Source organism: Diprion similis, chromosome 13 (genome assembly GCF_021155765.1).
Source record: "Diprion similis isolate iyDipSimi1 chromosome 13, iyDipSimi1.1, whole genome shotgun sequence".
In the NCBI taxonomy this organism is placed as follows: Eukaryota; Metazoa; Arthropoda; class Insecta; order Hymenoptera; family Diprionidae; genus Diprion; species Diprion similis.
This window is the reverse complement of record NC_060117.1, coordinates 4,758,604-4,783,178: the sequence shown is the minus strand read 5'-3', so window position 1 is coordinate 4,783,178 and position 24,575 is coordinate 4,758,604. Positions and strand designations below refer to the sequence as shown.

At 37.3% G+C, this 24,575-nt stretch overlaps 1 protein-coding gene and 1 non-coding gene across 5 annotated transcripts in view; both read right to left on the bottom strand.

Annotated features, from left to right (window-relative positions):
* Positions 1 to 279: 279 nt before the first annotated feature.
* The window catches only part of LOC124413989 (neurexin-1), an 87,865-nt gene continuing 63,569 nt past the window's right edge, over positions 280 to 24,575 (bottom strand). For 3 of the 4 annotated variants that reach the window (XM_046894825.1, XM_046894828.1, XM_046894827.1), the window contains 8 exons: positions 24,163 to 24,453; positions 23,698 to 23,876; positions 22,138 to 22,309; positions 10,114 to 10,355; positions 9,751 to 9,874; positions 5,611 to 5,787; positions 3,017 to 3,197; positions 280 to 771 (listed from right to left, as the gene is read on the bottom strand). In XM_046894825.1, coding sequence (XP_046750781.1) covers positions 336 to 771; positions 3,017 to 3,197; positions 5,611 to 5,787; positions 9,751 to 9,874; positions 10,114 to 10,355; positions 22,138 to 22,309; positions 23,698 to 23,876; positions 24,163 to 24,453 — 1,802 coding nt within the window. In that variant the 3' untranslated portion in view covers positions 280 to 335. The remainder of the gene's footprint in view (positions 772 to 3,016; positions 3,198 to 5,610; positions 5,788 to 9,750; positions 9,875 to 10,113; positions 10,356 to 22,137; positions 22,310 to 23,697; positions 23,877 to 24,162; positions 24,454 to 24,575) is intronic. The other variant, XM_046894826.1, reaches the window with a different exon arrangement.
* LOC124414356 lies at positions 8,540 to 8,641 on the bottom strand. Its single transcript, XR_006929995.1, has one exon. It is a non-coding gene; the product is annotated as a U6atac minor spliceosomal RNA (small nuclear RNA).

Below are 24,575 nucleotides of genomic sequence, written 5' to 3'. Positions count from 1 at the left end.
CTTTGGTTATTTTTTTACAGGTTATTTTTGTGTCCCACTAGTAATTTCAATACGGTTTGTTATTCCTCGTTGGGCCTTAGGAGGTACCAATGATAAAAATAAAATAACGAACCGAGAGCTACAGCGTGTGCCAAATTTGCCTCACCGCGAAGGCATTTCGTATCAGGAAAAGTATCCGTGTTGAGAATCTCTAGCAGCAGCACTTTCGAGATTGTCCGATGCATGGATGCATGGGGTGAAATTCCTCCGGGTAAACTCACCCTTTACTAGGTATTCCAGTATTCTAGGCAATAGTTGGCCCGCCAACAAATCAGCCATCTTCTTACGCGGAGTCCTTAGACGTACCATTCCTTGATGTCCTTTAGTTCCTGTTTCCTAACATTTTTATTAACACTCGCACCATTTTTTAAAGCTCCGTTAAAAGGCTGCCCCGCGCCTGCAGCCGAACCAAGAAGCGCGGCGTTAGGATCCTGACAAAAGTTCTTGCTCTCGTCGATCTTGTAGCTCGCTTCCGGCCGGTGTTTGAACTTCAATATTATCAATATTATCAGTACTATCGCTATCAGCGCTCCGGCTATTATCCCGATTATCAGAGCCGCGTTTTCCGCCGCCTCCGAGTTTATCCTTGGATCCTTGCCGATGCCTGGACGCTGCGTTGGAATCGGCGTGTAAATCGGGGGCGGCGGCGGCGGCGGCGGTTCCATCATACCCGTTGTCGACGTCGTCTGCGAGGGTGTTCCGGTCGAGCTGGTTACTCTGTGGGTCACAGTGCTGCAACGGAATCAGGGACAATCGATCAGATACACGCGCGACAATAAAGTCTGCGCTTATTTAAATGGAAATAAATTCTTTACATTCCTATATTTAAAAGATCTTTGTACAAACTTTTTTTTTTTCAGAAATAACAATACAAACAATAAATAACGTATGAAAAAAAAAAAAAAAAAATACCACCATGTCAAGTTTAATTCAATATAATTATAATTATTTTGCCACGGATTATTATTGTATTTATATCTGGGTTATCTAACAGGAGTTATTTTTGTATTGAATTATTTTGCATGGTTTGTAACATTTATTTTTTGTATTGTACTAGGACTAGTAATAACTCGAACAAAAATAACCTTATGATAAAAATTATCATAAAACAATTTCTAGTCATGGTTATACTGACCGATCCTTGACTGTAATTTTCGTTTTTGTTTTTTTTTTCAACGTGACAGAAAATCAAAAACTTTGATAATTTGATAGTCCTGTAAAAATACGTGAAAATCGATGCATCCTAAGCACGTGGTTACAGCATGTCAAAAAAAAATTTATATAAGAGGGGGGGGGGGGGGGGGGGGGCACAACGGGGTACTTAAAGAAATACTTAGTTTTCGAGTACTCAAATACGCCAAATCTTTTTTGTTTTAATTTATAACCAAAGAAAATAAAAATGATTTTCAGATGTCAGGGGTAAAAAAAAAATTTTGAAAATTTTTGAAAATTCAAAATAATGCTCAATGATGTTTATAGAAGTCATTTTTCACTATTTAAAAAACATTGAAAAATGAATTTCTACATTAAAAGTTTTAGCAATAAATTTTATGTCGTTTATCCACTATGACTTAAACTTCAAAATTACATGATTATTCACGCCTCATGTGATCCTCACAAAAGTGAATCGGCTTGAATATCGTTACTGGCAAAGAGAAGCTGTGAATTCACGCAATTCTTTCCATATGTTCAAGTTTCAATGAAAAATGCTCGCATATTTAGTAAAATTGAATTTTCATACTATCAGTTAGTATTTAGTATTTGTGCCGGTTGGAAAGTGAAAAAGTTTCTTTCAAATCGGGATCAATAATAAATTCCAATCAATTCCATAGTACACTTTACAGTAACAGTACGATCAGTATACAAATTAGTATTCTCGATTGAACGGTGTTAATTAAAAAATCGGTTAGTACTAAAAGCGAATGACCGATTCGATCATCGAGTCAAAATCGAACGGGTAAAAAGATTTGCCAAAAAACGTGAAACTAAATTAAGTCACTAATTGATAGCGGTAGGTATAAATTAGTCTAATCAAAACTAGTTTTGGGCTTAGAAAATCGAGTTGCAGAAAACAAACCTATTGATCTAAAAAACATGGCTTGTCGAATGGTAAAAAGATCAGATCAACTAGTCCATATGTCAGCGGCGAAGTCGCGCGTGGGCTTGTTTATCAAATCTAGTAAAACCCACTCGCAGCTCGACGACTAGACTAGGAATATGCATCGATCGATATTTTCTCTAGGTGTCTTCAATTACGTAGCTAGAGAATATCCTTGATCAATAAATAAACAATTTTCACACTTTGACTTGGTAACTTTTGCCGTCAGAAACTGATAGAATCATCGCATAAAGGCATGGCTAGACAAAGTGTAAAAACGAATTTGAAAAGTGTTAGAAAAAAAGCATTCAATCGAGAAGCTTTTTCTCCAAAAACCGTTCGTCGAAATAATTCCCATTTTCAATGTTCGTACTTGAATTTTCACTCCCCGACTAACCCTGGTGAAAATAATTTAAACGATATTGTCACCGAGTTTTTATAAAAATTAAAAAATTCCCTAAAACATTGTCGCAAAAAAATTCTTTTCCAACAAAATTCAAAGTATACATATTTTTTCTCATTCAAAACTACACCAAATTCTCATGAAAAAAAAAAGAATCTACACAAGATACTAAAATTCTTAACCAAAATCAACAATTCCATACGAAAAACTATGCATAATAACAAATTTTCAAATTTCTCTAAAAATTTCTACAGTACTAGAAATTTTCACCAGAGAAGTCTCGCAAGCTCTCAGCTGATTGGTCGGTAACTGACGTAGAACTACGTGAGTGAAAAGAATGGTATATAGAAAGAGAATAAGAAATTGAATTTGAAAACATCTACAAAGTAGAAAATAAAAAAAAAAAAATAAAAAATAAAAAATCTAATACAAAAAAAAAAACAGCTTCAATCGAAAAGCTTTTGAGCCACGCTCACCTGTCATGGCTGGAGTCAGCACCGGGTGAAGTGGCGTTGAATTGTGTGGTGCCAGCGTATTGCGTCGAGACGACGTCTATGCCACCCTTAGACGGCGTCGACGGCGACCCTGGCAGCGTCTGCGTCGTCGACTGACTGGTCGGAGTGGTACGTAGCGTCGTGTACGAACCGGCGCTCGGATCTGAAAGTAAATTAAACGGGATCAACTTCTCCGTCTGCGTCGTGCAAGCTAGGCCGTATATATAATGCGGGGGTGGTTGGTACCACTGTCGAGTATTTCGTCGGTATCAATGCTTCTAATTGCGAAGGGTTGCTTTGTGCCTATACGCGGCCTGCAACTACCTTGGTTACCCGAAAATCGATACTTTTTAGTATTTTTATTATATATGTATAGGGAGACAAGTTTCTGTTTATATTGTATAAAATTTTTGTAATATTGTTACTGCTGTGGTTATAGCTTAAAAATATATATGAAAAATGTATAAAGATATTGGTGGTTGAATTATTTAGAGTAAAACTTTGATACTACTAACGCGCTTCGTTTTATAAACCGTTTAAAAATTTTTTCAGGAGGAACTACAACCGGAACTTTGATGATATTGAGTTTTTGATTTTTATTTGAAACGACTAAAAAAGATGTGATCATAAATTTTTACCAAAGAAATTTATATCGTGGTAGGATGGTGTCCTGAAACTTTTGGCAGAAAATTCTCATCGCAGCTAGGAGATTGAAATTTTTTTATTCCGAACGAATACTACGATAATATAAATTTTTGTTGAAAGGAATTTTTGATTGCATCTTTTTTTTTTAGTCATTTGAAAAACAAAAAAACTCGACATCACGGAAACTTTACCGAAGTCATCCCTTAAGAAACTGATAGTTTTGGTTCATTTTTCTACCCCGCGTAGACTAGTTTTATCCAGAAAACTATCATCTTCTACAATTTTGACTATAAACGCATTTTTTTTTCAAATTTCAAATTTTCCATTAAAATTTTACAATAAAAAAAAAAAAATAAAAAATAAAAAAAAAAAAAAAAAAAAAACAAACAAACAAACTCTGTTTCCCAAACTTGGAAGCAAAATGATCAATTTTCATGCGTTCTAAAGAGAGCTTGGAATAATTTTCTAAAAAAATGTATATGTGGTAAAAAATTAATAAAAAATATCGATATTTCACCTGCAACCAATTTCCTTAATTATTTAATACGCAATAAAAATTTCATGCAGATACTTTAAAAAAAAATTTTTCTACATTCTGAATATGGTAACCTTTTAGGTATAGTCTCCCGAGTCTCGTAAATTTTTTTTTTTTCCCAACGCGACGTGAGGCGAGAGCTTTAAGAGAACACAGCTGCTTAGAATATCTCCGTATAAGATTTCGTCGGTATTGTATATATATATATAAAGCACGGAATTTAGCATGAGCATATTTTTTTCATCTACATACGAAGAAGGGGTCGGTATGGTATGAGCAGCATGAGACAGCCGGACGAACACTACACCACGAGGCGAATAGAAGGGATCAATACCAGTGCCGTGGATGGGAGAAGGAGGGTGAATCCGATGGAAAGCACAACAAAGGACTCGAGTTGCGTAATAATTAAGCCCAGCTCCAATGAGACGATGCTCGAAATCGAACGTTAGAGAAGCGATAGGTATACTGATGAAAATTTCACTTCGTCTATAGTCTTCGAAACTGTTGTAGCTACTAAAAACTATTATAAGTGTAACCATATTTCTCGATATCAAACCTAGACCGATAAAACAGTGGGGGTGGAAAAAACATACGGATTTTTTTTTTTTTTTCTTTGCTACGTTTGGAACTGACGCGAAAAAGTTTTACCGCCCTAGTGATTTTTTTTTTTTTTTTTTTTTTATTGACTTTTTTGGGTTGAAAAGATGAAATTTTGTCGTTATCGTCGATCTGATTGTCTGATTTCATAAATTTTTTCAAATCGACTAATGCTCCAACGGTAGGAATACTAACAATCGCTATATTTCATGGTTACAGCTGGAAAACTAAATTTTTATTTTATGTCTTTCGATTTTGGAAGGTGTATCAAGACGATTTCTACGATTTGATTTCTTTTGCAGAATGTTATACTAAAAACTAAGCGACAGATATTTTTTTTTTATCGGTCATTAAACAATTTAAGGGGGTGAAACCACCCTTCGAATTGAGTCATGTCAAGGGACGGTTTGGCAGTTTTTGTTCTTTGTCTTTTCAATAGAGAAAATAAAATTTTTCATTTCTCGTTACGAGAAAACTTTTCCAGCTGGATTGTTTAAAAGGTATTAAGTTCCTGCAGGCGAAGCAGCTTAATCGCCCCTTGACACGATTTACTTTGGAGGGTGGTTTCACCCCCTTAAACTGTTTAATCGTAGATAAAAAAAAATACGTGTCGCTTAGTTTTTACTCCACTATAACATACTAAAAAAGAAATCAAATCTGAGAGATCGACCTGGGATACCTTCTCTATCAGTCATCCCTACTAGACTACTAGAAATTCTTCTCGATGATGATTTATTTTCTTAAGGAAATATAGAGAATGACAGCAGATTTGTACTCGCGTAATTTGAATGATGAATACCTGTTGCTGCAGTGACGAATATTTCTTCAGTTGTGAGAGGATCTCCTCCCGAACCGTCGTAGCAGTCTTCTTCATCGTCGCAAGAGGGTCTTTCTGGATTTTCTTTGTTGGGGCCTTTCGGCTTCGGGGTGACTGGCGACCTTGTCGGCGCTACGTAAACCGGCGTTATCAGATCGTCTGGAAATTCAAATTTAAACCTCCCTTTATACTCGGGTATTGCCTTATCGGATAAGCAGTACAGAAGCTATAATTAGGAGACCTCTGACGTCACAGGATTGATCCACTACCCGCGCTTTCAAGCTTCTAGATTTCTATCCTCCTCTACATAATGTACGATTAAGGGGTCTACCCAATTGACGAGCAAAAAAAGGGTTTAAAAAAATTGTCAAGAATTTTTTTTAATAGATCTTAACTGCGAATATAGAAATATGCTTTGTTAGGCCTAATAAATCCACTCTCGAATTACATAAAAAAAAATTCCCCTCATTGATTTTAATCACTTTTTATACACGAAACTCGTAGTTGAAAATCAGACCGAAAAAAGGTAGATCTGCGGTGTTGATGATTTCTCGGAGATGGTTAACCTGAAAACAAAAAATCCAACGACTTTAGATTCAAAATGTTAATGGCCTTGGAGTGAATCATACGTTTTTTGAAATTAAGATTCTAACTATATTTTTATTTGCAAAAAACGGCAAAACAAAAGCAGTATTTTTCAACTTTTTCGAAAAATAGCCACGATTTGTAAATTTTGCAAGTGTCAAAAATTGTATGATTCATTCCAAGGCCATTAAGATGCTGAATCTAAAACCGTTCGATTTTTTGGTTTCCGGTTAACCATCTCCAAAAAATCATCAACACCGTAGATCTAACTTTTTTGAGAATGATTTTCAATTACGATTTTCGTGTATAAAAAGTGATCAAAATCAGTAAAAAAAAATTCTTTATGTAATTTGAGAGTGTATTTATTAAGCTTAACAAAGCCTGTATCAATATTTACAGTTAAAACTTATTAAAAAAATTCTTGAAAAACCTTTTTTTGCTCGTCAGTTGAGTAGACCCCTTACTGCTAAGAATAAGCGAGTTTACAATGAAAATCAATGAATTACTGTCCAAAGTTGCGTTGTAAAAACGGTTATACCGATGCTGTGGATAAATGACCAGATTTTACATCTTCGTGAAGTTTTTATCGTCAATTTTTATTCACCAACATTCATTTCTCACCGATTCTATCGAGTTATAATAATTATCAAGCGATTTTTCTTTATTTTCAAGCGATTCTCATCAATTTTCAACCAAAAATTTTAACTTTCTCAACGACTTTCAGTGATCCTCTGGATTAGATGGCGAGTCACACAGTTAAGATACGAGTAATTAATGGAAATTGATTCGTTCGCAATGCTTTCCGCGCGATTACCTTTTACAGCGTTGAATGACTTTATTTACATCGATTAATTAATTCCTCCTCATCTCAAGGAACTCAATTCGACTTGGAATTTAATTTTCAACCGTTAAATCGGTGACTTTGTTCTTTTTTTTTTTTTTCTTTCTCTTTTTTTCAAGTAGCTACATAAATTTTGAGCCCACTATTTTCTTATCACACGAATAAGCTTAACTACAATTTTCGTTCATCGACTAATCGTGAGTCTCAAGGAATTTCTGTCCAACAGCGTGCTAATTTCCATAAAAACGCGGTAAAAAAAATTAGAACTGTATATACAACTCCCCCCCCCCCTTAAAGAAAAAAAAAAAAAAAAAAAAAAAAAAAAAAATCGTTTTCGCACATTTCATTTGTAAATTAAGAAAAGATCAGTGCTGAAAATAAATTTGTGTTAAAAATTATATTAAAGTCAATCCATTGCTATACATATAAGTATATAATTTGTTTTTCTAGAAACTAAAAATAACGGACTCGGCGGTCTGATCACCCGCGTGACGAGCAGAATCAAGTTTTTAGTCAGTTGGTGAAGATTTGGTAACAGGAGGACATCCGGCGCAGGAAGTGAGCCAGCCGGTCGGGACGAAAAGAGGTCGGCAAGAAACGAGGAGGTACGGACAGAGAGAGGAAAGAACGGACGGACGGACGAATGGGACGAGTAAAGGTTCCACGGAATTATGTTAGCGATCCGAAATATGCAAATGAATTGACGATACAACCAGGCGAGCAGGAACGACGCGAAGTGGCGCCGTTCGTTGGTTCTCGCTTTAACAAGCTGCAGGCAAAGTTGACCGAGGTTAACTCATGTGGTTTGTATGCCTGTTACACACGTGTGCGTCACGTGTAAACACACATGGCTGCGCAGCAACGAGCGAGCTCTAACCGAGAAGCGTATTTCAGGCCTAATAACAATAGTTGTTGGTTGTTTTTTTTTTTTTTTTTTGTTTATTTCTTTTTTTTTTGTTTCGTCTCGTTTTTATCATGTATCCCATTGGAAGAATAATATAATAAAAAAATCTTGGTGTCCTCGCGGATTAAAGCGTTATTTTTCAAATTTTACATTAGAAATTTATCAACTTGTAAACTGTATAGAATATTGTAAGAATAAGTTTTTACAGGAGAACGAAACTTCGAGTAGCTGGAAAGAGTTTATATGCATATTGTATGAAATATTTATCGAAAAATAAAAAAACTTGTATTAATATTATTATTTTTTTTTTTTTTGCATCAAAAATATAAGTGGAGTCGAATTTTATCTGTCGATATAAAGGTGAAATTATAAATTCTGGTATTTTAAGAATTACAAATGAACGTAAATATTGACTTCGAATTCCCAGATCACAAGTAGTAAGAATTACAAGTCTAGTCTATTCACAAGGAATACTGTATACATTTTTCGTGATAGATTCTAAAATATTTTAATGCATTATATATATTCATAAATATAATATGATTTAATTCAAATATGAGAATATTATAACCGATAAGACAAAAAAAATGTGGTAAGAGCCACCTTGGTGGCAGTGCCTTACCAGTTATATGTGTCCATCCTTGTCTAGGGGAGTGCTAAACGTCTCTCCTTTCATACTACACAAGTTATAGAGCGTTGTGGCGAGTTTATATACGAATCGAGGCGCCAGTTAGCCGCTTGCGGGAAACTTTTGCGTCTATATTTTTGCGAATAACTCGCGAACGATTAACGTTGGAAAATAATTGTTTTGAGAAATAATGTATAGAATAGAAATGTTTATTTGTTGACGAGATTGAAAAGCACTTTTTTGACGGTTTAAAATACGATAAAATAAAAAAAATTATCAACGATATTAAGAATTTATTTCCGGCCTTTATTTTTCTACGATTCGTTCTCAAAAAATATCGAGCTTCTGCTCATATGTATGAAAACTGTACAACTATTAATGAAATCTTATTATTAAAGAAAAAGATGATTAATACAACGTAATCCGATAAAATACATTTTTTTTTCATCCACAGATTGTCGGTATGGATTGGTAAACTTTTTACCCCTCCAGAAAACAGGTTCTTAAAATAAAATTAAAATCGATCAAATTACAGGTTTGATCTCCGTTTAAAACCATTTTAACAAACAATTTTTTTCCCTGCCAGTTAAATTCGCAAACACGCTTTTACTCGTATGATAAGATAACCTCAAATATTCTTCGAGAACATTACTCGTTAGAATCCATTTCCAATCAATTAATTAGGCGCTGATAAAAATACTCCACTGCAGAATCGTATTTCCGGTGTAGGTATTCCAGCGTGACGGAAATTATTCGGTAATATAAGGCCGGCCACTCAGACTCTCGGTGGGTGGCTGGTATAAAGCAAAGTACCTTACAAGTGGCTCTCGAGTGGCCCACTTTACCGAATATCCCTCCATTCTAGCATAACGTGACTGAGTTGATTTTGTCACTCACGGTTCAAGTCGAACCGAGTATGTATAACGTATCGATTAGTTGCCCCCCCCCCCCCCCCCCCGCTCCGTAGCCATTGGGACACGACGTAGTTTTAGTGTTTTTTCGTGTAGCTTTTGTTTGGAAATCGAAGCTAATATAAATACGTCAAAAATTTTTGTAAAAAAAAAAAAAAAAAAAAAAAGTCAAATGGAAGCAAAATGTTGGACAAATGTTGGAACATTCTGGCCTCTGAGTCAGGTAACAGTAATTTTTATAAGTTTTACTTACACTTACCAGAACCAGATTCTAATATCGGTGAGCATTCCTCGTCCTCGTCGTCACCAGCGCATCCGCTTCCGGCTCCGGAGAAAATCAGGTCATCAATGACCCCCGGTAATCCGGATGCTGGAGTCTGGACCGATGAAATGATATAGGTGGGTACTCAAGATAAGATAGGTAGGTAATAAAAAAAAAATAAAAATTATGTACCGTCAAGAAATGATTCGGTTGATAAAACAGATTCGTTGATAAGATTTTAAACTGGCTGTCAAAATTGAATGAATTTTGCAGATTATATTCGAGAAACCGGTTTACAAGACATTCCTTCTTATCAATGATTACATCTTGCCCTGACCAAACCTCATCCCTTACCTGTTGCATCCTTTGTAGCGGTGCAGCTCTGTCCAAAAGACTTCCGGTGGGTAATAATTGCACGTCTCCTCTAGTCGAGGTCCTTGGGTCCCTGGCGGCGGTCAGATCCAGGATTCGAGCACCGTTTACAACGACGCCAGAAACTACCCCCAGAAACGGACGTTCAACTCGACCTTTGCTCCGGTTCCATCGACCACCGATTTGGATAGTCGCTTGGCTGTTGAACACGGTTAGTTGATGACCTGCGGGATGAAATTCTAAGGGTCAGTCATGATCGAAAGGCGATATTGTGTGTGCTGACAAAGTCAATCGTAGATTGAGACTTGTACTGTAAATGACTCGTTGATCGTTGTGATAAAATAATTTATGACCTGTTGGTACTGGACTTTTGATACCAAGTAGGTACACATAAGTTTGTGTATTCAAGAAACAGTCTCTGTGGACTTGGACTTACGCACAATACTGTTGGTCTACATTCATAAGCCCTAAATCCGATATGACTTGGAAACTTTACGAGAATCAAGTGGAGTAAACGACTGGCGACGAAGACGGAAAGTTCGAGGTGTGAAAGCAATTTGAGTTTCACCGCAATCCTTTGTTGGATGGATCTTTCGGTTTGACCAGACATCAGGAGAGCATGAGAGTCGACTGGTCGACGACTGCTGGGTGTCGGACTCTCCACTGACCATCGGTCAGTGCTCCCCACGGATGATATGAGCCGAGCCTACAACCGAAGAAGGGTCTTCCAAGTCGTGGGTTTCCCTACCGCTTGGGTAGACGGTCCCTTATTTCTTTCCTCATGCTTTGTGGCGTTTCAGTTTCGTTGGTTCTGTGAACAGGCGATCATACGATTCTCGAAGTCTTCTAAGGTCGTCGTGCGGCCCTTCGGGCTGCTCAATATTATCTTGGTGTCGATGCACTATGTAAACGGTCCTAATTTTTACGGCCATCCAGAGCCCCGCGCAACTGTCCAACCGGTTGTTGACACGCGTCAACATTCGGCACGTACAGATTTAAGCTTCATACCCAGCTAACACAGTTTCCAATGGGCTTAACACCATGTATCAAAAATAGGTTTACTGTAGTCAGAATAATAAAAATTTTAGTACCTTAAGTAAATAAGTAGATAGTCTCAGCAAGTGGTTTTGAAACCGCTAACTTTAGCATTGCGATCAGTTCCGAAAGCTGAACGAAGAAGAATTTATGAACAAGATAACAATTACTTAAATAAGGGTGATGAATTTTTGATTCATGGATGGCAATAACCGCACTGTAAATTAATATATCTTCATTGTGACATCTTTAACTGAAATTAGAAATATCAGCTTGGCATACAATCAGACGTATAATTGAATCAGGAAGTTATGGTGACTTTGGAGGTTGTTTTCTGCCCGTGAAAGATTGGTCGGTAAAAAATCGATAATACGCAGATTTTTCTACTAGGCGACTAGGACCGCTATGGTGGGTGGTCCTGACTATAAGGAACCCATGAACTGGATGTCAATACCCTACTCATCCGTCTGACTCTGGTGACACGATACGCTGGTGGCGAGAGTCAGCATGAAGAAGTAATAGGAAAGTAACAGATTTGGCTAGTTTTCCGTCCGTATGAACGGCCAGATAACGGGCTTTGTTTGTTGTCGTTTGGGAGTGTCTAAATTTAGGGACTCGTTCGAAAAAATAGGCCCGACCAGCAGCTTCATCAGGAACGTAGAAGAAGTAGGAAGACGCTCCGACGTCTGGTCTCATCGAGCTAAATTATTTGCCGCTTTTTGTAGTGCGCAAGGCTGTCTGGCTTGTGTCGACTAATAAACAGGTTTTTAGATTGAGAAACTCGCGTTCGTAATTGTCACGTGACATTCTTCAATATTGGAAAAAAAATAATTATCCGCTATTCCAAGATAATATAATGTAAGGGCTTAACGAATCAAATAATAAAACTTAAATTGTAGTTTGAGGTTACTTTTTAAATAATTTTACACATAATTATTTGAGTATCATTTGATTTGTTGTCAGAGCAGGGAATTCTAGTGTTCCGCCCGCAAGATTAGCATCTAGAATAAAAAAATTTAGGTTATAAACATGGAGTCGCTGTTGAAGCAATAAGAGCTCCATAAAAAAAGTGAACTTTAACCTTGGTGAAAAGATTTATTATAAGAGCCGGTATAATGTATAAACGACAACATAAGATATTAGCTTTTCTCTTGAATCCTTGCTCTCATAAAACCAGTTATGTCCGTCCGACGCGGTCTGCGAATGGTTCGTTTGGTAACAGGGTACCAGAAAGGACATGAGGTGTAGCGAGTACCAAGTTTAATGACTCAATTCCGAAACGCCTTGAGTATGTATATGTATATTAATTGGTGGTTCTAACCGTGTCAATCAGTGTTAAGAATCGATCTTCGTATTCGTAGAAACTTAGACTCGTGTGTGCGGGAATTTCGTTCGTTCATTGGACTGGATAAATAAAATTGCTGACAATGCTCGAGGGACACTTGGCAGTTGAGCATAGTCAAACTACCAGAGCATTATGAAAATGGAGGGGGTTTGTCATCATTTTAATTTGCTAATCGTCAGCTGGCGAGCTAAGACCGTGTGGTATACGTGTCACGTCTTTACTGACGGATTGGATCATTTTTGGTAACAGGGAGTTATGCTCGCTCGGGTGTTCCGGCAGACCAAAGTGATACGTAATTGATGCCCACATTCCAATCTGAAGAAGTCCAATAAATTGTATCACTTTACTAGGAGAACATGACGTCGCTGGGTGTGGCTTTGCCCAGAATTCCTTCTGCGACCGCAACAACGGCACATAGAAGGCAGGCACTCTCGAGAATCCAAGGGAGAAATTTTTTTTCTCGCATATAGTATCGTGACCACGTGTGTAGGTAGACAGACGCTACTTAAATTTGCCGCCAAGTGGGGAATACGATGTGAGTGAATCCACGTTTCCTGCATCAGAAACGGACTCCACCACTCTCATGTGATGTGTAAGTTCACCGTTTAAGGAAAGTGACTCCTTTACTTTCCAATATTATAAATTCGGGGTGAAAATTGTGAATTTGACACGATGACTAATTATAAAACTAATCCCTAGAGGCTTGGACACTGCATATTTATTTTTTTGTAATTTTGGAACTAAGGATTAAACGGATAAAATCAAAAAAGATTAATCCTTAGGACATGGTCAATAATAACTGGTACATTTACCTCAGGATCCATTTTCTCCTCCCCACTTCGATTACAACTTAAAACCCGTAAGTTCTTGACTTGCAGATCGTCACGATTGACTGGCGATGATAATTGACGATGTTTAATATTCTGCGGTAGCTGAGACATATTGTAGAATCGAGTCATTTCCTTAGCGTTTTGACACCCGGTCATGTGTGTAGTCGACACGAATGATCCGAGTTCCAGCCTTTTTAGGCCTCGAGTATCGGGTGACCCACGCTCACTAAGCAATTAGCTCTTACATGACATAATCTAAATTAATAAGTAACTTGCTAGGAGACCATGGCGCCCGAGGAGGCGCCGTCTACCCGAAAGTAGGTTGAGGTCGTCGGCTGGCCGATTGGCCCTCTCGGCAAGTGGCGCATTCGGTTAAACACTAGCAGGGGAACAGGACAAGAGGAGGTCACACTCGACGAGCCAAAGAACCATGCCTAATCTTGGTGAATGGTTCCAGAGATATGCCGAGGGGCAATCGGCTTGTCCCTAGGAAATGGACCTTGAGATCGATTTGACAAGCCAAACTTGATACAATGACTTATTCATGGGACTTAGATAGAGTTCATACGGGACTCCAAGGTGGGGATAAAGATATAAAAAGATAAAAAAAATTCAAGGTTATTGACAATTGATATCGAATTTTTAAAGAAGCTATACTTAATTCTTACAATTTGAAAATTTTGAAAGTAAAAGTATAGAGAAGAAAAGATTTGAAAGGTCAGAACGTAGAATGCCAAACTGTAAAATCGTCATTTCTTCTTTCTCTCGATAACATAAAATCGTGTATAGAAAAAAAATGAAAATTCGATATTCTGGTTCTTCTATCAATCGACAATTAATTAGTCTAGTCTTTTAATTCTACCTGGAAGCTTTCTTCTATTTCTCACGATTCATTTTCCTCCTCGACCCTAAGAATCAGTCGCCTATATCGAATTTCGAATCTGTTTCCACCATCCGTGGGTAACGTTTCTCACGATCTGTTTTGGAATACTTGGTATCGTCCTATGTGTTTCCGATGGGAAAAAGGAGCCGTGTCGTTGGGTATGGGAAAGGAGCGTTATTCCCATGGACAACGAATGGACGTCCGTATAGTTTGGAGTTATACCTCACCCTCTGACTTTACAACTTTTTTTTCTTCTACTATTTGTCTTTTAAATCTCGTATCCGAAGTAATTGTAATGGATTACCTAGTTCGAAATAATCTTTAAAGAGATTGAATATAATGGAACAATAATACATCACAGAACTTTGAATTATTATTAATGTAAAACTGTTTTTATTTAAAAATTAAGAAAATTGACGTTCATTATCGAATCACATCAATTCCAAAGAACTCGATTATAAACTTTCAATGAAATATTTATAATATTATATGAGGGATGATTACTCTTGACGAAATTTTTGCTTCAACCTGTACATCGGGGTCGGTATAAGACCTTCGTTTTCGGAATGGTTCTCACGCGGTTGAAGGTCCCTGTGTATAAAGTGGGTATAAGGGGCGTCAGGGTGTGTGGTTATGACCCTGACGTAGCCCCAGGATTAATTGGAGAGACCGACTCTCTCACTGGCGTATGAAAATCCTAAGCCTAGGTGCGGTGGGTACTTGAGGTTGCCAGAACCTTCATGCTTATAGGTATACAAAAGAACGGACCTACAGATGGTAGGTATACGGCAAAAACCGTGAGAATACTGAAAGACTTCGGGATTGATTTTGGACTCTGGGTTATCAGGATTTCATGGTGAACGCGAGGGTCTTTCATCGCTTCTCTTTTTTCCTCTTCGCACAATCAATGGTATACGATTTTCAAAATGGGCACCGAGTCACCCGACCTTATCCTGTTCCCCACCAGGGAACCTCGAGCCCCAAAGGATATGTATGGTGGGAGAACCCAAAGTTAAGCTATAAAAGCCGAGTGTTCGCGATACTCGGTGATCACATCATCACCACGGCTCTTAACTCAAGTAACTTTCAGTTGACATTTTTCAGTCTGTATTAAGAATTTGAAAACTGTAAAACTGACTTCGATCCGTACGAAGAAACAGGTTTTAAAATGTCGTTATACTGTTTCTATAAAGATCAAATGAACACAATGAAGGCTCGAAAAAAAAAACGCATGCTAAATCCAGGAGTCACTGAATGGTTTTTTCAAAAAGCTAGTTTTCACAGGTTGTAGGTACATGGAATGAGGTGGACTCGACGCAGGCGTCCAGAGATAATTAAAACATCGACAACTGGATCATTTGGGAGTTTGTTTAAAAAATTTCGGCCACACACCAAGAACAACAACACCTGTTATGTTATGTTCAATGCTTTTGAGCAACTCTTGATCTGAACTAGAAATATATTATGCTAGATCATTAAAGAGAGTTGTTTCAAGATCTATCAACTCCCGATCACCCAAGAGTAGCTGTGATTATATTTTGACTAAGACACGATAATTACTCCAAGAAGTTTATTTTTAGTTGAAATAAGATCATCCCAATGAATTTTGAACTGCATCGTATGAGATCTATCGCCTAAATGATCGTATAAACGATCCACCGCATGTTGTGTTTGTAGTACATAGAGTAACAAAATCGGGATGATAAAGCACACATGGTGAATGTCAAAAATTGTAAATACGTGTATCGTTACACGTGAGAACGGGGCCTCTTCTCCTCCGCTCAACGATCCTTACGTTTGGAACAAGTTTACGTTCGTTTCCCAGGATACCTTCTCACGCCATCACATCAACTGAAGAAGAAAACCGAACGAGAGAGAGAGAAAAAAGAAGGTTCAAAATAAAAAAAAAAAAAAGGGAAAAGAGGAAAAAAAAAATGACAACGAGATTGGATCTGAGGAATGTAACTGTCGCTGTATGGCCATGCTGCCCAAGCTCTTGTGCTGGACGAGCGTGAGAAGCCTCAGCCCATCGGGGCTGAATCCGTTCCCTACGATATCAGGGTTGCATCCAAGTGCTGATAGTAGCGATGGGACACGGGATACCTGAAAGCCGTATTTCCAAATGGGCAAGGTCGTCAAGGGACCAGAAGGCAAATCACGTGCATTCAGACTTCAAAAGTAGATTCATATAGTAGCAGTTGGAGTTTTCGTAGAAGGACATAATGTAATCGTTCTGATTCTGATTGACGTCGGCTAGACGGAAATTATGCATCTGCATGATCGAATGTTAGTAAAATTCACGAAGAGCAGGTCATTATTCATGAGCATGAGGAAGAAGTTATTCCAAAAATAATCGTGACCTATGAGTCTATGACGTTCAAGGAGGAGATGTTTCGAGTCCAATGGACGGTACCTTTGCAAATTGGAAGGGAGTAAGCCGTGAGGTGAATCCGCAACGCCTCGTATAGTGATTTAATAAATCGCAAGATAATATCGTGTTGATTGTGGGAAAGGGAAATAAAACCAAGGTATATGGATGAAGAGGTATACCCATATATCCAGCGATGGGACGTGTTCCCGTGGGAACGCGTACTCCTTGGAGTTTAAAACCAGCGAACGACTCCTCGGTTAGTATGCAGCCCTGTTACTAAACCAGATCAATTTTTGCCCCTTGTGAGTAATTCTCCCACGCTTGAAGAGAAGACAGAACAGAACAGAACAGAACTCCTCGGTTTGGTTCGCATGACGGAAACACACGAAGATTAGTGAGAAATTTTACGAATTCCCGTTGCGTATCGTAACCTGATCCTATACCTACCATAATTGTTTCGTATTAGTTGCTTCTGGTGGAGCTCGAGTGTCTCTCTGCTCAAGTGAACCACATTTTTTCATCATCAACGATGCTCGCAGCGTTTTATTAGCTGACATGAGGTGTCGATTACCCGGTTGCATGTAACCCGATATGCGATGCTTCGGTATTTCAGGAATGCGATGTGATAACATCGCGCATTTCACGCTCCCTGGAATTGAATCTTCGACTGATTACACACTCGTATAAAAAAACTCATCAAAGTTTCGGCTTCTTTTTCAAAATTGGTTTACGAACATTCCGATCTTAAGAACGGTCTCACCTTTCACAGCATAAAAAAATCACAAAAGGCATTAAAACGGATCCTCATCAAGTGACCAATCCAACCTGGTCACCCGAAGTTCGTAAGGTCCTTTGGTGATTTAGCCGTTATATGGTAAAAAATCAGGTTTTCTCATCCCGGATTCAAGTTAGGTACGAGAATAAAAAATTCCCACTATTCCCACGGGATCTTATCTCCGTTTTGTATACTGGAAGTGTGATGCCTCTGCGTCTGGACACCGTGGGAGAGTTCCTCAAGAATGGTATAACAGGGTACTTCGATTGGCCAGGACCTCATCTCGGCCCAAGAAGTTACTATATATACCTACATATACCTACCTACACACCTACACCCATGTATACGTACATATCCATATACATACGTGTATTCCCGTCTCACAGATGCTAATAAGCAATATATGTGTATATATATATATATATATATATACATATATATATATATATATACGAGTAACGCTTATCGTGGGACTCGTGGGACAATTTTTTCTCACGCGCCTTGGACGGCATGGCGGACGAACGGATGCGCGTGAGAACTCAACGGAGGCGCGTGGGAATTCAGCGGTGGTATGTGGCGCTTCGAGTAATAGGGAAACATAATTCTCGGGGAGTTTCGACACGGCTCATAGTCGAGGAGGTATTCTTCGGATTGGTCGGCCGAACCACCCTCCCTATCGTCACGTGACCATCGCCCACGTGCCTCAAGTCTTTCCCGCCTAACTGTTGGTTCAAATCCACCATCCCCATACTTACAGGTGACAACGGCGAAGAGCAGCTTTGCTTCTCATTGTCGGTATAAACTATAAAGGGGAAATGTATGAGAAATTTGTATGTATAAAAACTGATCGCAATTTATTTTCGATATAATTTTATCTAATCTTTAGATCCGGATTTAAAATTGTTGGATTAGGTGGGTAACCATTGGATCTTGAATTTTAGATCAATTGAAACATGATAGAAATTGGTAAAAACTAAACGATCGTAAAGTGATTTCTTATCAACTGAAACGGTTTTCAATACTTATGTCCAATAATTCACGATTCCATCAGTTTGTCAGTGAAAAATATATCGAGTCTCCAAAAAAAAAAAAAAAAAGGAAAGAATTAAAATAAAATGTAAGCAGTAGACGTTTTACATTTACTTTCGTGCATACTTGAAGTGGAAAAGTTTTTTTTTTTTTTGTTTTCTTAAATAAAGAAAACAGTTTCCCAGCATCGAAAGTCTAATATCCATAGAATCCCACACCATTATAATACCTGCAGCAGTAATGACAAATCGTTTTGACCTTTGAGTAGGTAGGTAGGTAGGTATAAACCGATACTGATTCGATGAATTTCTTTTGAGGAGGAATCCGAGCACAAAAACGGTTTGAGAAGGGATAGTTGAGTACTTTAACGCCCTTTCGAGCAAAAAAAGTCACCCCAGCCATCTTTCGTTGGGACGTTCTCATAGTTCAACGTTCGAGTTCGTTTCTTCTCTTCTCTTCGTCTTGCTCGACGATGTGATCGTGAGAAATCTTGCTCCAAAGGGCATTTCTATAGGATGTTAGAAACAGAGTTTCATGCGCGTCGAGAAGGTGGTTCGAGGGCGAAGGGCTCAGGGCGCGATTTCCTTAGCAAGGTACCCGTCGTGTTAGAGTAATCCCAAGGTCAAGGGTCAGGGTTAAGCAATGGGTTTTAAAAGTAATATTGTGCCAATAAATCCGCAATGCATAAAATGGCAAAGATTGCAAGTTAAAGAGAATTGAATCTGTGTGATCTAGTTTTACTCCATAATGGTGAAATTACTATATACTAAAATATATTTCTAAGTAAGGTTTACCAGATTTTTAATAACAAAAACAAAATTATACGATTAAACATTAAAATGCAACTGATTTATAATTTGTTGCTACTGTCACCGCTGGTTGCATAAAGTTATTCGCGATTTGGCATTACAGAATTTTTGACTTAGTAGTCTGTAATACTCAAATGGTAAGACGATTTATAAATATGATTTCTTTTTTTTCAATTATTATTGTCGAACGGTCAGACATATATATATTTTTTCAATGAAGTAATTGTTTGACTAGATTTTGAACATTATAAACAACGATTGACAATTGGTTGTTATTTCTAGGATTTATCGAAGCTTTCAAAGCATTCAAAAATGGAATTTTTATATAATTACTCCTCAGTGAAATTCGAAGATTATTGTTACTTTTATTACTTTCACCAAACGCGTGAATAAAATTTTTTTTCAAACAGCGTAGCAGTTTTGAATCGACTTGAACACATGTGCATTTCATTCGGCGGTATATCCGGGAGATTTGAAGTTATTCCAACGGAAATTTGGTGTCCCCAAGGTACCAGGACCGAATAAAATCGAGGAGTGTTGGATAAGGTAGAGAAGACGCCGCCAACGGTGTCAGAAATCGCGGATTATTATATATAGTTGTAATTTGTCAAAGTTAAACGTGTTATTTCGTCAAGTATAAGGTATTTTCTATTCAGAAGTCTACTATCGCCGGTTTAATAGCCCATTAAAATTTGTTAAGAGGCGTGAAGAACGCTGTAAACACGAATTAGTTGGAGATTTTCTACCAGGGATTTAGAACTCGGACGGAAGTAAGGCAGAAAAGTTGACCCGGAAGATTTTTGTCCTTCGTTTTTCAACTCCGTTCACAATTTCGTAAGTACGTCCCTTATATTCTATAGTCCTTTTACTTTTTGAAAGAAGAAGAAGAAGAAGGTAAAATAAAAAACTTCAACGCCACAAGTCCTACGTTTTTATTGTTGTAACGAAGCTTATAGAATTCACGTGTCATATTCGATTCTGTTCTCGTATCAATAGAAGTAATATTTATTGTTAGTTAATTGTGTTCAATCGAGGAGACTTTTAAATCACGTGTCATTCACCTTAAGACGAACAAAGACGATCTGCGCTTATAATTCCGAATGGCATTTGCGATTTTGTAGGTTAGAATTGGTTGAAAATTAATTTCCCCAAAAATAACGATGTTTCTAATTAACAAATGACGGACGAATTATTATATTACACGTCTTGTTTACACATCCCGAGATGCTTTGCGCGCAGAAAAGAGCATTCGAAAGTATCTTAACGGAAATTTTCAGTCCCCGATATAACAGGACGCCATATTGACGAAGGAGCCAAAAATTACGCGTATTCGTGAAATTTGCTCACGACGAAATGACGAGAAATCGTTTACAGTTCATGTTTTTATTTATTATTAGAGAGTGTTTCCTACCAAATCGTCATTTAGTAGATCGTTTAGCTTTGTCATTAACTAACCTTATTACATGTGTTTGCAGACGATAAAAGTACCGCAAATACGAATTAATCGAACGCATCGTATTAGGATCTTAGAAACCAGCAGGAAGCTTGAAAATTACAGTTTCGAGCCGAGGCGACGACGGCTCTCACCGCCAATACTTTGATAAAAGCTACTCTCTTATACCTTCTGTCGACAGAAATTATATACAGACAATTTTAATCTAATCATCGCTGCGCTGAGTTATTACGATTTTTTTTTTCGTGATCTAGCGTTACGATCAATCATGAAGCCAGTGATATATTAATTTATAAGAAAGTAAAAATTATTAAGTTGTGAACAAATCTTAGGTTATTATTATTATTATTATTATTATTATTATTATTATTATTATTATTATTATTATTATTATTATTATTATTAATAGTCACGTAGAAATTATTTATTATTATTTCTTTTTTTGGATTCCAAGTTTTTTCAATTTAATTCTTTATTTTTTTTCTGCAAATAAATTTTATCTGAATTTATTTATTAGATTAAATTTCGTCGCCGATGATCGGTTTTAACAAAATCCAAACAATTTGATGAATATTTGTCTCGTTCTCCATAGTCAAGATCGAATTTACTAGAAATTAAGGACAGAGTTTATTAGTAATTTTTATAAAAAATACTGAATTGCGTTAATTTGAATGAATGATATTTTTTAACTTCTTAACTTTTGCAAGGTCGAATTTTGCTGCTAGGTTCTCCTATTTTTATATCATTTGCATTATCAAAAAATTCAATCTATCTTATCGCAGGCAAATCGGACAGACAGAGATAAAAATAAATTAGCTTATAAATTAATCATATTTTATTTTTGTACGATTTAGTATGCTCGTTTAATTATCGATTTCATATCACGTGTGTACGAAGCTCGCACACTCGTCGCACTATCACATCAATTTCCCAGCAAGTAAATACCTGGTTATTTTCATCGAACTAAATTAATACATAGCAGAACCAGGAAATCAGAATTCATAGTTACACAGACTAATTAAAAAAATAATGTACACTTTTTCTGTTACAACATACTGTTTCAGTATTCGATTATATAAACCGAATTACATCCATCTGAAAGCTGAGGTTTTTAATACCTGCGTAGATTTTTCTATGATTTTTTTTTTCTGCTGAAAATCATCGCATTACGTAGACTTTCGTGGAGTTGGAGAAATGACAAGAATCCATGAGTAAATTAGAAAAAAAAGCAAAGATTTATGACAATCTATGGAAATATCGTGTTCATATTGAATTCAAAATAAAAAATTAATGAAAAGAAACTATTTCGCTTGAGAATTGTACAGGTCCTAAGATTTTTCATGAAAAAAAAAAAAAATTCCTACTTTCAATCAACGTCGTTAATTTCAAATCATTTTCTGCACTAGGGCCGTTAATGTTTGGTTAAGAAATCGATGAGACATAAATAACATGAATAAAAATCAATTTCAGACTCACCAGACGGATGATTAGACTGCAAGTTATAATCGTCAACTTGCAAGGTGCTGTTTGCTCCGCTTCTCGATAATCTGACAACGTGATACTGGTTGTCGTTAACTTTTACGCCAACTTCGCCGATCGGATGATCGTTGGTCCCCATGTTGTAAACTGCAAACACGTTTCCTTCGACCTGAAAAATTCAATCGAAATTAGAGAGAGAGAAAAAAAACTAAAAATATCGATTCTAATCTTAATCTTGTTGATAACTTCCCATATACATATATATACATTAGGATAGTCTCACATGTCCATGACTTTTTGTAATAATTTTTTGTTTATGGTGAAATTTATTGATTAATTAATAATTAAAAATTATTAAACAAACTTTACAATGAAAAAAAAAAATAGAAAAAAAGGTATTATCCCGAGGAGTTGATCACTCGTCGGTTTGATGTACACCTGATTTCAAGATTACAAAGGTTTCAAAGGACTTCAGGGATTTCGCAAAGATTTCAATAGAATTCAGATCGTTTCAAAGGATTACAAAAGATTAAAAGAGACTTCATGGCATTTCAAAGGATTTTTTCAAAAGAAAATTTCACATATTTGAAAAGATTTCAACAAATTTCAAGTGATTTTAAAAGATTTCAGAAAACTTCAAAAAGTTTCAGAAATTTCAAAGAATTTCAATATGTTTCAAAGCTTACAAAGGATTTTTACAAACAAAAATTTCAGAGATTTCAAAAGATTTCAGATGATTTCAAAGAATTTCAAAAGATTACAGACAATTTTCGCAGATTACAGGAGATTACACAAGATTTCTCGAAAAGTGTAGACCAGATTTCACGAGTGATTAACCCCTCGCATAACCCCCTTAAGACTCGCAGTTCTGTAATAATCCTCTCGCAATTATTGATAAGTAGCCAAAGCACGATGATATCGCAGCTTTCTCTTTAAAATTTTGTACACGGAGAATATAAGAGGAGTGATGGTATGAGTCGTGAAGCGAGATAATCAGCTGGCGTAAAGCATATTTACAAAATGAGGTATTACCGCGGGTACAATTAGAGATAACGCGCAACGTCTCGCCACATTTTGTGTAACTGACAAGTTCATATCATCCGTAATGTACAAATTCAGTATGTACTGGGTATAGGAAAGCATCAGAGCGTTGGGGAATTTTAACATAGTTTCATTACATGCTTTGTATCAGTCACGGTTGATGTTCGTTCGATGATAAGGAAGAAGCCGCGACAAGCCTTATCTATATTGGTCAAGGATGCAATGACATGTGCTTCGTGCGATCAAGTCTCGTTTAGCCATTTAAATTATACCAAACGTATGAGATTCCGATGAAAATAATATGGCCGAGACACGATTTATGTGAATTAAAGTTTATCGTAAAGTAAAAATTTATTGGATTCGAAGCACCGAATATCTTCAAAATGATCATAGATTCTGTGTTTTTTTTTTTTTTGGTACTTTGGACTTTCTTTTCCCACTTCAAATTTTGACCCAATGTCGACATTGACGTAAAGTGCTCAGTTTCGTAGATACACGAAGTTTGATTGAACTAACAATTTCAATTTCCAAGTAATCGTTGCTCGAAGCTGATTCAATCCGCATGAGAACGGCGTCGCTAATCCCGGTCGCAAAGCCCAAAGCAATCATGTCTCTCTTCATTTCCGGTCTTCGATCAGCAGGGAATGTGTATGTAATGAGGCCACGTCCCGCTCCGAATTCGTAGGCGGTTGCTTCTGCGAAACAAAATTTGTACCTAGTTAAACATGACTGCGTCAGTGAAGTCACCTGCGTTTGCTCATTGGCCAAACCAACGAGGCTATACTGTCCACTATTCCGATAATGGGTTAAAGTCCTAGTCAGGAGAACGGAAAAAAGCGATACTTCAAGGATTTTTCATGAAAAGACATTGAACTTCATAACCCCTTAACAAGTCACTTGGACTTCACCAAGCATGGTTAAAGGAATGTCATAATTGAAGTGAACGAGACTTCACTTGAATACACAAATTAATGTACTCACCGTCGTTGCACGTTGGTCCAGTAAAGCTGGTCATATCACAATCGCAGGTGTAGGTGTTCCACTGTTGAACGCAGGTACCATGATTGGCACAAACGTCATGAGTGCATCTTTTCCCCGGATGTGAATTTGGCGCATCGCAACCTGACTCGACCAGAGAACTGGGAACCACGGCATCGGACAGAAGGTCAGGACTCTCGCCACTGAGGTCAAGAGAAGCGAGACATCCTTCGAAGCCATGACGACTAAGGATGTTCTTTGGTAGCTGACCGTACGTCGACTTTTCAACACCACCTGTGAACGCAATTGTTTGGACATAAAGAATTTGGACCACTAGGTATTGGACGTTTTACTTCATCGAGACCAAGCAAATGTGGACTGAACAAGAAGACGAACTGGTTCGAAAGACATTGATG